This window comes from Triturus cristatus, chromosome 6 (assembly GCF_964204655.1).
Source record: "Triturus cristatus chromosome 6, aTriCri1.1, whole genome shotgun sequence".
In the NCBI taxonomy this organism is placed as follows: domain Eukaryota; kingdom Metazoa; phylum Chordata; class Amphibia; order Caudata; family Salamandridae; genus Triturus; species Triturus cristatus.
In genome coordinates, this window is record NC_140589.1 from 1680352287 (window position 1) to 1680368817 (window position 16531).

At 43.7% G+C, this 16531-nt stretch overlaps 1 protein-coding gene across 1 annotated transcript in view; it reads left to right on the forward strand.

Annotated features, from left to right (window-relative positions):
• Positions 1-16531, forward strand: part of DTL (denticleless E3 ubiquitin protein ligase adapter) — a 63892-nt gene that overhangs the window by 18575 nt on the left and 28786 nt on the right. Inside the window, exons 10-11 of the mRNA XM_085612861.1 lie at positions 740-844; positions 8308-8420. Of these exons, the coding sequence (XP_085468987.1) occupies positions 740-844; positions 8308-8420 (218 nt within the window). The remainder of the gene's footprint in view (positions 1-739; positions 845-8307; positions 8421-16531) is intronic.

Consider the following 16531-nt stretch of genomic DNA (forward strand, 5'->3'; position numbering starts at 1 on the left):
AAGTGGATAGAAACTGTACCCCCTCTTTTATGAACTGTAATAATCTCCTGGTTCTGCAGTGACACCAACAAAGAAATGCAAAGAACACTCCTGTTCTCCTCAAAATGCTTGTTTTTCACAAAAATCTTTTGTAGCTGGTTTTACATTGGTTCTTTATGGCTTCTGCTGTGGTTAGAAGACTGTTTGGAAATGTAAAGGAGTGAGATCCGAGCTAGAATTAATGCTGTCTTTTATAGGATTCTCATTAAAATCTCCATTTTGGAAATGTGTAGTTTTGTTGATTTTAGTTTTTGACAGTTCAGATGTTTCATGAGTTCAGTCTTGGAATGTTTTAAGTGAACTGTCCCTCTCCTTCAACTCTGTTCTGTCACTCACCCTCTCAAAGCAGCCTCAATGTCATATCTTCAACACCAATGGCCTCATTTCTGTGGGCCACAGATTCCCCTTAAGACGACGTTAATGAAGCACCGGAGAGTGATCACATAATGACCAGTTCTGGTTAAAGTTGTTTAACACTAGATTTCTACATGCACGAATATTCGAAGCATTTGGGTTCCAAAATGAGACCTGTTTATTTTTTCTGGACTGAAGGGTGTTCTTGTCGTCTGCTGAAACCTGTATTTTTTCACAAACATGTTCTTAAGATTAAAGAAATGGTATTGAGGTGGCTTTTGCTAAAATGTGTAGGACTAGCTTGTGGTGGATTGCTGTTCACTTGCATTGCTTTTTCTTGCTCCAGGATACTCCAGCCTCGTTTTGGATTCCACAGGGACCAATGTGTTTGCTAATTGCACAGATGACAACATCTACATGTTCAATCTAACTGGTTTAAAGACCGCACCAGGTAAGGACCAAATGTAGGCCACTTTGAATGGCTGAATGAGTGAGTGGTGGCTCAGTATGTGCTTCAGAGGCTGTTTGCTAATGCTTCTTTCAGCTCCATTAAGTGCAAGTTACACACAGCCTTAAAGGGGGTGGAACTGCAGTCACATAGCAACAAGGGTGGTTTGCTAGACCGCTTGGGCATGGCCTGGCTATCCGCATGTCTGATCCAAGTGTGAGATTGCCTGAGTGAATGAAGAGGTCTGCTTTTAATTTGCCTGCTGGAGCTTATAATAGTGAGTGGGTTCATCTTGTGAAGAGTACTGCTGATGAGCATTCAGAAGGCGGCAGTTTTTCATTCCATAAAGAGCACCTGTGTGGGAGGGTCGGTATGGAGGGCCACCATCATTGCGACTGAGTCAGGGCTGCTGGGCCGCCTCCTTTCTCGCCGTGGGAGCGCTAGAAACTGCAGATGGCCAAAAAATTTGAGTAGTTAACCATGACTAAGGAGTCCTGGTCGTCAAACTAGAGTTGGGGAGGCACGTTTACCTCTAGAGCAAAGGAGGAGTCCTCGAGAGAAGGTGTCTGGATGGTACAGCTTGAAACATAAGTTGTTGCCCGAAGAGTTCAGGTCTGGGTTTTACTATCTGCACGATGTACCTGGACCACGGACTTATGCCAAAAAGTGCTTCCTAGTACAGAGTAGGGTCTTTTCCCTGGAGTTTTAGATTGACCTAACTTCCTGTTTGCTCTATGAATGAGGGATGGCTTCAAGCATCCATGAGTGTAAACCCAAGTAGAGGAACCTGCTTCTCTGCTGTGGAGTCTGGCTATTCTGAGGTAAATATTGTTCTGACCTATGCAGGACAAGGTGGTGACACAAGGCTTATGCATTGTATTTGCTGAGCTCTTCTCCCAGAAGGTTGCAGGAGATACTGCATGATGACCTAAGACACACCACCTCCCTATGCTGAACACCAAGCACTGGAGAGCTTGCCCCGTGCATGCAGACAGATTACGCACGACCTGCATAACACTAAGCATAGCACTTCTTTCTAAAATGTGAACCTCTGTTGTGTAAACTGAGAGAGAGTTCTGAGGCCCGGGCATATAAGTTCTCAGGAAACTGAGGGATTCTGGTCTGAACACAAAGCTTGTATGATCTGTGCAATCTACAGTGGTTATTAACCTTTTGACTTCTGTGGACCCCCACTTAATCATTACTGGAATCCGGAGACCCCTCCCCCCTTAATCATTAATGGTAATCCGGGACCACTGCTCAGTCTTTTTTTTTTTTTATCTGGGGGCCCCTGCCTAAGCAATTTCAATGATTTTAACCAAAAGACAATGCACAAAAATACAGAAACAAGCATTTGTGAAACAAATACAGAAATTATTAAATATTTTAATTCATAAATACAAAAAAATCAATTTTAATTTTAACAGAAAGGTTGAAGCTCTTCTAAATTCAGTTGAGGCCACCCACCGTCCATACTATATTTTTTAGGTCTCACCTGACCCAGCGCATGCGCTGGTCTGGCGAGACTTATTGAGAGGGCTCCAAAAAGTGCTACCAGGCCAGCCTAGAGCTACAGTGCATGTGCGCGTGCGACGTGCTTTACCGCTTTGTTGTTTGATCGCGATCACTTGCACGGCCGCTCTGCATAGCCAATAGGTCTCGCTTTTGGGACCTTATAAGTATTTAGTTATGCAACTGTTGCATGGCTAAACACTTATAAAGTCCCAAAGGCGAGACCTATTGGCTATGCCAATGCTTGTTTTTAATGAACTTGCACTGCTCCCACAAATCAATCGGAGGTTATCAACTTAACTTAGATTCCAATTTCAAATTCCTTCACATTTACAGAACACTTTAAAATGTTAACTTTTACATCTTTATTCATATAATCACTGACTAACCTATCCACCACTCAAATTACTTTCATATTTCACTATACTAATACAACACTAATCCTTTATGGGTTCTGGAGTAGCGTGCTACTTGCCGAAAAAGCACTTTGACGCCTCGTCATGGGTAGTAAGAGCTATATAAATGCAATTACAATACACTATACACCTTATTAATCTGTTAATGTTATTTCATTTTCTCTTGTGACGTAACTGATGGACTGTTGCGTACAGCAAAGTGATGCTCACCATACACAATAGACTTTCTCTCCCGCCTCCTACCACCCCCTAAATGTTGCTTTTGTGCAATATGTTTTCAGTAGTCTCCTCTCTAATCTCTCTATTGCACTGAAGAAGTCCCTCCTACCTAGTAGCCAGTATTATAATTGTTCTTGTTGTTGATATTCTTTTACTTCTAATGGTATTAGCTTTTTATACAAGGATTGGATGTTTTAGCTTGCATATGGAACCCCAATTTTTGTGTGTGTGTGTGTGTGTGTGTGTGTGTGTGTGTGTGTGTGTGTGTGTGTGTGTGTGTGTGTGTGTGTGTGTGTGTGTGTGTGTGTGTGTGTGTGTGTGTGTGTGTGTGTGTGTGTGTGTGTGTGTGTGTGTGTGTGTGTGTGTGTGTGTGTGTGTGTGTGTGTGTGTGTGTGTGTGTGTGTGTGTGTGTATTCTCCACCACCACGCTTACACTGTAAAGTGAGCCACGCCGATCCAAGGTGCTTAAATTTCGATTTATTTTCGGGCACAAAAAAAAGACGCGTTTCGAGCTAGACAGCTCTTGGTCACATGACCTTTACCTTGAATACACATTTTAATATAACTGCAGGTAGCGTCCCGCATGATGCAAACGTAGAAAAAAGACTGTGTGCATAGCCAATACACCAATTTCCAAAGTGTTAAACATTTACACAAAATTAAATGAAAATTAAATACATAATATCAGATCTCAATTGTTTTGCAAGACCATTTGCATTTTTGGCTTAATTTACGTAATTTTGCTCGTTTTCCTAATCAGGCTTTGTGGATATCTAAAATATATATAGATAGATATATTTAATTTTCTAAGAAGTTGCGGACCCCATGAGTTGGCATCGCTGGCCCACAGCAGTCCCCGGACCACTGCTTAAGAACCACTGGTCTTGGGCCTAGTTCAGCTTTCTGTGGCCTGAGTATGCGAGACCAGTCGGAATTGTGTCATAGCTTTGTTCTCTTAAGCTCACGCCCGCCAGGCCTTCGCTTCACTTCTGTCGGAATAGCCTGTACCTCCTCATCTTCCCAAGCCTGTAAGCTCTGGTGCCCTCAGCGGTCTCAGGCCTCGGTAGTGAGAGCTGTGTAACTTGGATAGCGCCTTTTCATGACTGAAGCCTAAACTGTTCTGGGGTCTGTGTAACCTGCAGGATTGCCAGCCTCCTATAGCTTGACTGTGTAGTATTTGTGTACCCGGAGTCCAAGCTGTGTACCCGGAGTCCAAGCTGTGTTCTCCGAAGTGGGAGCCTGTGGCATCTGTGGTGACTTGTACCACACGCAGCATACACGGAGTTTAGACTATTTTGTATCCTCGAACCAGTCCTTGAGGTCAAGTGTTATGTGATGTCATTTTTTTTTTAAATCTCATAAATCTTCCCCTTTGTGGTACCAGAACATGGGCAAGAATGACAAACGGCCAGCGGGGCCGACTTTGGAACTGTGGGAACCAGTTCAAGTCCCAGCGTCGACTCAACATCCTGTGAGTCTAGGCAAATCATTTAATCGTCACATGGCAAATAAAAAAAAAATAGAAATCTGACCTTGTGTGATGTAATCTTCTGCTCAAATAAAAACGCCCTAATGCTTTGGCCAAGTTTGAGCTATATAAAACTCCCAAAAAAGTTGCTATCCCAGAATGAATTACTCTTAGTGCAAAGAATGTGCGCTTGGTGCCTGGCGTCGCCACAAGAAAGCCCAAACCGCGCTACTATTTATGGCGGTCACTGCACAACGACAAGCAGTTTTCCTTTCAGTAAAGCCGCGCTGTCTATGCGAGTCACCCCTTGAACAGCAGAGGGCAGTCTGCACCAACAGCAAGAAATCCCATTCCAAGTGCTGAGACGGCGTTGTGCTGGGCTTGCCTCGTCAGCTGTTTTTTAATGCTCTGACACATTCTTAAGCACCTGCTAGTTTTCCCAATGATTTAACCTTATTCTGTTAGCATACACAATTGTCGCATCGGAGCCCTGTTCTCAAGGGGTGTTGCATCAGCCAAATGTGGGAAGAGCAGTGTCGGAACATATTTTCTGCTGGTGTTTTTTTTAGCTCGACAAAGATAACATTGTGGGAAGGACTCAGTCCCAGGTGCAGTGGGATTGTAAGAGTCGTGGTTCACGTCTGCTAGTGGCCACACGTGACGTCGCACCTTCATCCTGGTATTGATTTTCAAATGGAGCGTATGCGTAACTGCAACATTTCAGAAATGTGTAATTACACGAAAGGCAAAACTGGCATTTTGCATAAAATTTTAGTGTGAAATTCGTTCTTGCATCCAAGGACATGAGGATACATTTTGCGTTTTTTTGTGTGTGTTTATTAAAATGCAAAATAACACAAGTGCCACAAATAACAGTTCACGTTCTGGACGTGCGTGTTGTACCTGTGTCCTTGCGCTAAATTTTTTACGGTGAACTTCGAGGTTATTATGCGACGTGGCATAATGGTGTCATTTTAGATAAAAGGCATAAACTAAAATTAAGTGAGATTATGCCTGCATAATGAAAATGTCACCCGGGCCTATTTTCGAGCAATCGCGATGCGCGTTCTTTTTTCAGGATAGAAGAATGGGCTTAAAATGACATGCATGCAAAGTGTGGGTTGAAATGCTGGTGCCTTGTGCCATCCTGATCCCTATTGCAAAATTTATGACTGGCCTGGTATATTTTCCTGTACACAGGAGGTTCCAGTCCTCTGGCTGGTGCTCTGCATGTTATTAGAAAAAGTTAATCACCAGCAAAGCACAAAACTGCGCTAACGAAGGGTGCTCCTTCTTTCAACGAGTCCACGGTCCCCTGCCTTGGACTGTTGGGTGGCAATCAATGAAACGTTTTTGAACACAGCTCTTTACTCTCTGGAGGGGGGGGGAAGCATGCCTACTGGCCCTTGGTTTAGTCTATTATGACTGTGACCCCTTAATTTCCCCGTGTGTGTGTGTTATTTAGTGGGGTTCGTGAAAGGCTGGAATAACTCAGCCTGGCGGACTCACACATTTGTGTAGCCAAAAACGGGAGTTTTACCAGTAAGCAATACAGGCCTTGACCCAGCTGCCCCTCCTCCCATCCCCCCTTGCAGCTCATTCCTTCCTGCCTGTGCAGGGACGTTAGCCAAGCTGTGTCAGGCTTGAATGTACAAAGTGTTCAGTAGAAGAGGAAATGAAGCTTTGTGCACACTTCACCGGGTCAGACCAGTTTGACTGGTCAGCCTGCAGGAAAGAAAGTCACCCTGACAAAGATGTCGGACCGGTCGTTGCTGGTGAGGGGTTCAAAAGCGGGTGATTATGAATGCTGTGCGGTTGAGAAGATCTTGGGCGTTCGGTTGTGGGTTTGTGAGGTCAGTGTTCTAGTATTGGTTGTGTCGATAATAATGTTTATTGTTGGTTCTTTGTTTTTGATGGTGTGGGGCATGATCTGTGGTGGAGGTGGGTTAATACAATGAGAAGGTTTTTTTTTTTTGATAGTTTTGCCTAATGCATTGTTTGAGGCAACAGTGGTCCAGAGGTCCTCAGTGCATATTTGAAGCCCCTTTCTTGGCACTTTGACTTCTTGTCATGCACAGCGGTTCTAAGTACTGGTTAGACGCTTCTCTGAATTGCATTTATCTATGCTGCTCTGAGCAAGTGCTTCCTCCTCTCCCGACAGTCTCACTGGTAGGGGGCCTGGACAGCAATGGTGGCTTTCAAAAAAGAATTCCTGTAGAGTTGACGGTCAAAACTACCAGTTTGGCTTTGTTGTATGCTTTGTTAATATTATGTGGTGGATGCTAATTACACAGCTAATTCCTCACTCAATCTGATTATGCTGAGAACATATATGGATAAAGTCTGAGTGAGCAATTATCCACAACTGTCACCCCTTCTTTTCGTTACTGAATTATGCTTGCAACACCTTTTCACGAATAGAAGGAAGAGGAGCTTAAGATGTTAGTCTTTTAAGATATTAGTGAGTATGGTACTCCATCACCGCCCTTGTTCTTCGAGTGTCTGCTACACCATCCCAACACCACCATCTACATATCCAGTCTTTCTAGATAGGCATAGGGGGTGAGATTGGGCAACGTGATGGCCACTGGTGCACCATGGATTCTTGATGTCTTTAGATCCTATTGTCGTGTTTCTTGCATGGCCATTGTTTTTTTTTTCCTGTTAGCCTAGTTGCGTACCTGGTAGGCCGCATTTCTTTTGCACACTCTACTACATAAGCACTTTTGCTATTGTGCCATATTGTATTTTCACACACAACCTGTGTATGCTTCCGTGTTCTGTTTTTTTTCTGGAATTTAGTCTGAACACCATAGAAAGGTCAAACAAAAATGCCCCTTGTTATTCTCTCTAATCAGACACTAGCACCTAGATATACCATGAAAATGCAGCTGCTGCTTGTGAGCACCCATGTCTTGTCATATAACTGAGGTCAGGAGTTCTAAAAACACACACACTGAGCAAAGGTCGTAGAACAAGATTACCATGTCAGCTGAGATGGAGAACATTCATCCATCTATGTATGCTAAGGTACGGGGTCTGCCATTAATCCCAGAGATCTTTGAAATATAATCATTTAGCTTCAGTACGAGAGGAAGGGAGGGTTTGGCTAATCTGTTTTATAACATGACATGACTTTATATGGTATATGGGTTGTTAACCATCCTAGCAATGTTTTTGCTATCCGTTTGTCTTCTAATTGTGGCTCAAATACTTCATCTTTGAGCACGATAGTTTAACGTTCGTGTCTCTTGTTTATCTTATTATGAACAAATATGAGTGAGAGAGTGAAAGGGTGTGTCCTGTTACCGCGATCCCTGAGAGTATTGAGAGTGTTGTGTTCTGGGGTGCCAACTCACTTGTTTCTCTGGAACGATTTGGAGGGCAAGTGAGGCACTATAGCTAGTCTGACTCTGGCTCAAAGTTACTGAGGTAGTATGATGACTCGGTCCCTACATACGGATGTTCTGCGGTTCCAAGCATAGTTCGGTTCCTGAGCAGAATCCCTGCAACACTGTCGCAGGTGTTTCTGTCCCGCTCTTTGAGGAAGCACTCCTAAGTGGTTAAAGGAAGGGTCAATTTTCAAGGAGTACAGAGGCGCCATGATCAGTGACTTGTACTTTCATTATGACTGTGATAATTAACCCAGGTTCTTAATTGAATGTATTCCAAACCTATATTTCTGCCACTGAATGCTCAAAGTGCCCACTTACAAACTGTTAAAGGAGCCCTTGCAGTCGCTGTATCTTTGTTTCTGTTTCTCCTGAAAGGTTGCAGGCTGGCTGATGAAGTCTTCTTAGGGGGCAATCCTTTGTTGCTCACTGATGTAATTTCTAAACATTTGTCCTTAGTGGCGGTTTTCAGTGGACACCAGAACTCGACCTTCTACATAAAGTCCAGTGTGAGTCCCGATGACCAGTTCCTGCTGAGTGGGTCCAGTGACCAAACGGCCTACATTTGGCGGGTAAGAGCTAACTACCCTGCTTCAGAGTTCAAAAACGAGTCCTTCTGCCTTCTTTAAAAATAAGATTTTTTGGTTTGCTGTTTTTGTGTGGGTTAATGGTGCTACATAAATTAGCTAAAAGTATTTTTAGGTTATTTCGCACTTGATCGGTTTTTATTGTTAAGCACGTTTAATATGACCTTGACCAGTCACTCAGAAAAGGCTGTGGTATTGTACCTTAATTGCTGACCTTTGAACATGAGACCTAGGTTCCAGTCCTGGATTGGTTTTCCCACAAAAAGTCATGAGATTCTGGGCAAATTGCTTTATATTTCTGTAATTATAAATAAGCACAAAGTAATGGAAGTGTGTGAAACCTAAGTGTTGCCATACTATCAAGTATTATTCCAATTTTCTGTTTTACATCCCCATCACTTCCTAGTTTCTGTTAACTTGTCCCTGTCCAGCTCTCAAACGCTTTACTAGGCTAAATCCAGTAAACTAACACATAGAATATAGCAGCCCCTTCTTTGTGGCCTGTCATGAACATTTTGCATGCAGTTTACCGACTTGAAAACACGTAGAACAACTACACCTGTAAAAGGCAGGTGTGATTGGCTTTCCAGAGAGGGAAAGTGAAGTGAATATGCCTTTATTCCATGAGAGTATAGGTTTACCTTTCTCACCACTATAATATGGCACGTGATGTTTTCTTTGGAAACACATCTAGAAAGAGATCCACTGTCGACAAAAACCATTGGAACATTTGGCATGCTTTCTCTCTGTCCACCTCTTGTGCACTGCATTGTCTGAACATTAAAACAATTCCTGATATTCAATTTGGAATGATTTTGTGCCTGGGAGCCGCTGCCTGCAGTAAAAAGTAAACCAACCAAGGTTAATCAAACCATTTGATAGCCCACAAGAGTAAAAGAAGTGAAATGTTTATATATTTTTTGTTGCAAAATACCAATTATGTTTAGTCTTTTAAAAGCTTCGAGTGTATTTATCTGGTTTTTAATCCAACAAACTTTTTTCATTCTGGAACATAGTTTTACTTTTAGCATTGAATGAAGGGGCTTAAAAAATGTAAATGCACAGAATTGTGGCCAAAAGCGAAGGACTGTCTGAAGGGGTGTTGCTCACAGGAGCACAGAAAGCAATGGTCACCGAGCTGAGACCTTGCTGTCAGGCCATCTCCGTGGTTGATGAGTTCTTGTGACTGCAGCGCCCCGTCACCCCCTAACACTCCTAATCATTTCTCCCAGAAAGGTCTAATGTTTAATGCTTCAATTACATCCCTTTAATTTCATCACTCCGAGTTCTTTTTCACCATAATTAATTACATATAGAGGGCGACGTGCCTCACAGACTCAACCCCCAAACCTAAAACAAGCATTGGCATAGCCAATAGGTCTCGCCTTTGGGACCTTATAAGTGTTTCGTTATCCAGCACAATATCCTTGGTTCAACAACATCAACTGTTGCCTGGCTAAACACTTATAAGGTCCTAAAGGCGAGACCTATAGACTATGCCAATGCTTGTTTTCCAATTGGTTCAATGATGGGGAACCAAGACTATAGCTCCTCGAATGCATTAGCCTGCCCAATGAAAGCTTGGGACCGGAAACATGGAATCCATATGAAACTGAGTGACCGCCATTCTCTTCCATCAACTCCATTGCCCCAACCTCCTCTGCGCTCTCCCTTTTATATATGGCGCCTCCACAACCCCATCTTCTGACCTTTTTTTTTTTAATAATAAGGACTTAGTTCAAGGTTGTCCAGCATGAGCCCAGGAGCGCCAGTTCATGTTAGATATTCAGAGCAACAGCTAACTATGTAAATAATGCCAGTTTATATTTGTCATATGTTAATGTATTTTATGTGGAAAGCCTGAAAATCTGGCAAGGATTTGACTCTGCAAGGACCTCCCTGTTCTGCAACGGTTCTCTTCTGGCCCCTATGACAGAGGGAGCAAGAGGTGAAGGCGGACCAAGACAGTCTACAGGAGGCAGTTTTGGGGTTGGCGCCCCTGTCTTCTCTCATCCCCAATGTATTAATTTAAATGGGCCAGACATTTCATCTTGCAGCACCAATAAATAAAATGTATTGGCTTGCAAGAAATGTGTTTCATTGCCAGTTCCAAAGAGAAACTCCTGAGATAGTTGTATACTTTCAAAGCTGCTTTAGTACCTAGCAACATGAATTCTCCTTTGTAGCAAACCATGATATGCGCTTAGAAGACAATTGTCTGCATCTTTATTGGTCCTGCTTTCGTGCCTTGATTGCCAGAGCATCCTAAAGGTCAGTTGACCCAAATACCAAGCCCTCGTCCTCCATCCTGCTGGGCGGGGTTTTCTTTGCCCTCCATCCTATGGCCTTCAACCCCTATGGCCTTGCAAGAAGAAGGGTGAACTGATGACAGCATGTAAGACCTCTGCTAGTGTACCCTGGGTCATTAAGGCCAGTGGCTGATTTGAGGACGGTTTCCCTCCGTCTCTCTCTTTGGCTTTTGTGTTGCCCTACAAAGGGAGAAGTCTTGCCTCAAAATATTTGAAGTATTAAATTAACTGACTCTTAAGGACATTTTATTTTCTAGCCCTTGCAGGAGACGTTGGAATATAAAGCTGGTGAAAATAGTCATTCAGGATATGGTTTAGGTTGTATTTGGGTCATTTCTATAGCCCCATATTCTGTCCTTAGCTTTACATCGCAGTACTGCTAGAGTCGTGATATCTTCCAATGTGGTTTCAGAGATAGCATCACCTCCAGCATCTGATTTGTCAAACGGTGTTATTGGGGTACTTTTTTTTAATGATTATTATTCTATCCAGTGTCTTAATCCTGGCTGTCAGTGAGTTTTGGTGCAAGTGGCTGGAGGTCTTAACACGTCAAGTGGGTGGCATCTGTGTTATTTCGCATACATATTGCTGCTAGTTGGTTTTGCTGGGGAATGATTATAGTCCTAGGGGATCTGTCTTTTTGGGTGCTAGGAAGGCTGTTTTAATGCTTTGTGTACTGTTGATTTGTGCGACTCTTGTCAGGAAGGCAGTTGTTGGTTTAAGCAGAGTGATAACCCTTTTCATAGCATATCTACGATGTGCTGGGTGCACGAGCGGTGTTCTGCCCAATGTTCCTTGGATGTGGTTGAGTGGGAGCTTTCTAGGCTGGGTTTGCACATTGTTTTACTTTGCTTACCTGGTTACAAAGAGTCTTTAACTTGATCGTTTTACAGGTTGCCATCCATGCAGTCGTGACCTGAGAGACTAAAGATGTTGGGGCAGTCCTCCCTAATAGAACACATAAGGAGGGTGGATTGCTACCTAGTTACTATGCTGGACATACCGCTGGGTTTAGTGACTCAGTGCTCCGACCTATTCTAAATGGATTTTTGTCACCCCCATGGTACCAGAGTCACGTTATAATATATCTAATCTGTCCTTAGCCTTCAAAGGTCGAAAAATGAGTACATTGAGTCTGGCAACAATTAGGGTTGCCACCTTTACCAGAGAAAAATAACAGCCATCTGTTAATGTTTAAAATCCTGCAAAGGCTGTTTTTCTGTTTTTACCATAGCTTTTCTGTCTTTGTTTACTTTACTTATTACTCTGGTCAGTACGGCAGCTGTAGAACACATTTTCAGTATGTTTTCTTAAAATATTTACTGTTTTTAGTATGTACGGAGAAGCCGAAAAATACCGGATTTAGGTGTTTTTTCTCATTTTTGTACCGCAGGGATATTAAAATAGCAGTCACACCGGTTTAAAAGCGACCATAGTAACAATTCACATCCTTTATCTGTCAACAGTACCAAGAGACTTCCACTGTGGTGAACATATTGTCTGCAAATACCCACCCACCCAATACCAGTGGCCATGTTACCTGCAAGGCCACTGGAATTATGCAACTATGCTGCTTTTTCTGCAGAATTGTCTATTTGCCACACTTTTCACATACTTAATTATCTGCTGCGTGATTTGCTGATTTTAACGTTTTTAGCTCAAACGGATCAAAAGTTCTAAAAACAGTGCCCCATGTGTTATGGAAGGCCCGTTACAAAGGTTAAATGCTCATCTTTCAATTCTTGATAGCTCTCATTGTGTTAAACTTGCCCTAATGATGTGAAAACATTTGCCCAGTGTTAACTTGTCTAAAAGGGACAAAATAATGAAGTAATACTGTCAGTGTGCAGGAGTATGCCGCATGATGTGCCTTTTCTTGCCACATAATTTAGTCAATACTGCCACATAATTTGGTCCTCCTATCACATAATTCCAGTGGCCCTGATTATTTATGAAGTTTGTTGTGTTATATTGCTCCTCATTATTTAAAAATGTGTATTTCACCCATGAACCGGTGAGAACCTGTTTCTGGGAGAATATTTTAATGTAAGGCCCCGAATATGTAAAGTACCTCACAAACCCTCCTTTAGCCACATCTTATGTTTTATAAGCCTCCTCTAGCCACATCTTATGTTCCATAAGATGTGGCTAGAGGAGGTGAGGTACCCAGGACTGTACACATTGAACATGGAGAGGTAGGTGGTTTCTAGGAAGAAGGCTGAGTTCCAGCAGGTAGAAATGATCAGTCACGTGTAGGGTCACTCGAGCGTTACTCAGCCTCTGTTGCATCAGCTCCAGTTTCTCCATGGCGTCAGAGGGAAGCCGTGGGAAATCTATATTGCTGTGTAGACTGCATGTGCTTTTTTGTGAGTGGCGGGAAGCGATCAGCAATGCTCCACGTCAGCCCCCACACCTGCACCGCGTGTCGTGAGGAGAAGAGATGAAGTTTCATGTGGGGCACTCCTCCATATCTCAGTGACTAACTCCCGTCAGACCCTCCCCATTGAGAGCTACGCATCTATTAATGTCTCGCGCAGGCCGCGCGCCCCCCGGTACGTCACCACAGCTGCCAGTCATTGGCGGGAATCAGGGTGACTCATCCCTGGCCTGGCCTAGGCTCCAAGACGCACGCGGGGATTAAAAAAAGCCTCAACTCGCGGTTCCCGACCCTCCTCGAAGTATATTTGGAAGCTGGAGCGCCTAATGATCGCTCCTTGGGGGGCTCGTCTTTCCCCGCTGCCTCGGCTCGGTGTTATTCACAGGAGCAGCGTGTTAAATGGAGGCCGCCGGCATTGCTGAGGTCCTATAAAAAGCGCCTCGCGCTTCTCGGGCGTGGGAGGTTCGGATCCGCTCGCGGCGGACTGCTCTGGTGTGTGTATTTGTGGAGGGGAAAATAAACCTGGGTGTGTTATGGGCCATTCTAGGGAATTAATAGCTCGGTAATTTCAGCGTCGAAAGGAAGGAATTAGTGTAGTGGTTTATCTCCCCCCAACTGTCAACGCTTTGTAATGATAATGCCATATTTTTTAGTATATTGGATAATCCGCTTTTTTGTTGTTGCGATTTTGAACCTCTTCGGTAACCAATGTTCCTATTACTCAGTGTATTAGTACTCGATTCATTGAGCCAGGAAAGATTAAAGACCCAGGTGGCCCCGTCGGAATTAAAACTCCTGAGTTTCATGTCAAACGCATCTGCCAGCAGCGAGTGTTTAGTTCCACCAGGGCTCGAGTCGGGGTACCACGCGGGTGGACGGCGTCCCCCCACATATTTTACCGGGAGCTCGATAACTGGAGCCACACATTCACTCTTTGGCCTCTCTGGGGCGAGATCGGAGCTCATTCAGAATGCTGCTCACGCGCTGGCTTCTCTGATGCAATCGCATCTCAGGGGTGAGCGAGGGGAGGCAATGAGTCTGATGGTGCAAGCCACCTTTCGTGACGTCACTTTCTGTCGTGACGTTAGCGTCCCCCCACTTCTTTTTTTAGGACTTGTGCCCTGAGTTCCACTGAGCGGTCTCGTGGTGTGGACTGCAGCATTTGGACCATGGTGGCTAAAGTGTTACGTGAATTGAAATGGTGTAGAGTTACCATGTAATCGTGGACCTTTTTTCAAAAAGCGGTTTGCCGCCATATTAACGGAGATTGTGTATAATGTAAATTAAAAACAAGCATTTGCAATGCAATAGGTCTTGCAGTTGGAGCTACTGGCATTGTAAATGGCAGTGTTTTTTTTTATCAATGTTTTTCTTTGCAGTGGAGTGATTATTTAAAAATTACACACTATACCATATTATAAGCTATTCTAGCAACTGTAGAGTAAAGCTATGGCTATTTTAACGTAAAGGAGTGTGAATGGATGAATAAAAATACAAAAAACAGGATCTAAAAATTTACGATGGAATGTATAGCAGGGGACAGGGACTACCGATTACAACAAATGTACTTGAAGTGATTGGGGCATCGTATGCAATAAAAAAAATCGGTAGTACGGGGTGTCCACGACGCTTGTGCAAATGTTGTTCAGCTGGTGAAGTGGTCAGCTCTGTTTGCAGATGCAAAGTGGTGAAAGGTGAAGTATTCAGCTCTGTTTGCAGGCACAAAGGGATGAATGGTGAAGTGGTCACTCTCTTCAGCGGTGAACATGCTCTTTACTGTTGCTCATGGGCATCAAGAGACTGCCAGGTCTAAGGCATTCCAGAGACCTTATATGATGGCTGGGGTTTGTAAATGAACCTACATTAAACACCACAAGAGATGAAGCGATTTCTGCAACATCACATGATTTTTCTCCAAAATGTGTTTTTTCAGTTTTACTTTATGGATTCCTGGGATGCTCTGGCATAAGATTCCCGGTTCCACCATGATTCATTTGGTACAGTAAATAAACACAATAACCCAAAATACTCTCAAACTGCAGTTTAACGGAGACATGGTTTTCTGTGTAACAGACAAACTCCTGACCATGGTCCCAGCAGGGGCACGTGCCACCTAATCTAGAGACACTTCTCTCACAGCAGTTGTGCCAACTCACCTGCAGCCAAAGCTATGGGTCACGGGAAAATGGGATGGAGAGTAAGGGGGGTACCGGGAGAGAGAGAAAGGGGGCACATGGAGAGAGAAATGGGGGCATGGAGAGAAATGGCGGACCGAGAGAGAACGGGGGAAGAGAGGCTGGAAGGGTGAAAACGAAAGGGAGAGACGGCACTAGTGAGGGGGGTACCGGAAGGAGGTGGACAGGTGATATACATTTTTAAAAAGCAGGTCTTTGGCAGTAGGTGATGACTGCTGGCAAGGACCAACACCCGGAAAGGAGGTTTGACATCCGAGCCCCCACTATTATAATGTGAAACTATCATGCAACTACAATATCACAAAAAGGTGCTAGTTTTCCAAAGACACATGACCCGCCTGATGTACACACTACAAGATTCTTATAAGTCCCAAGAACATAAAGACAAATTCATCTGGCACATTGGAAAAAAATTATACTTTTCAAATAGACCTCCGTATTAAATTTGCTCCATTTCTACGCTCGGTTAACAGATCTAACTACTACCCAATCAATGGTATTCAATTGATCCACCTCGGAAGAATGAAGGCTGAGGCAGACTTGCCGGAAGTGTAACCTCTGCCCCTTACAAGTGTACGTCTCACTGAGCCCTTCTGCCAGTATTGTGTTGGACAGCTGGTTACAATTCGATCAGTTGAGCCCCTTATGTGTAGCCTTTAAACAGAAACACAGCAAAGCCCGCTTTTGTATTCGCCAGATAACTAGGAAAACCAGCTATACACGAGGCGCGAGCAGCAACCGGAGTCACAGAGGTAGAGAGACCAGCCTTGGCTCCGACGGTTATGAATAACTTAATATCCACGTACCTACCAAACATGAATGTGTCCTTCTATAATGGATGTGGTATACATGTAAAGTGCTCCAATACCTACGGATTGAGTTTGAGCTAAATAAAAAAACAATAAAATAAATACAAACACCTAACAGATCTGTTCCAGGTCAGGCAGCGGAGTCATAGTTCGCCCGACCCTTGTTAAGACAGAGCAGCCGTCCCTGAAAATCAGCAGGGCGAGGATGTGGTCCGTCGGCTAAACTGCCGACTTTGGTGCTGGAAACCAAAGTTTGAGCCCCGAGGTCGCATCAACATCCTGTGATTCTGGGCAAATCACTTAATCTCCCCGTGCCTGAATGTGTAATGTAAATACGGTGCTCGTGTAAAGCGCTCCAATAAACTTCGGTTCGAGTTTGTGATATATATATATATATATATATATA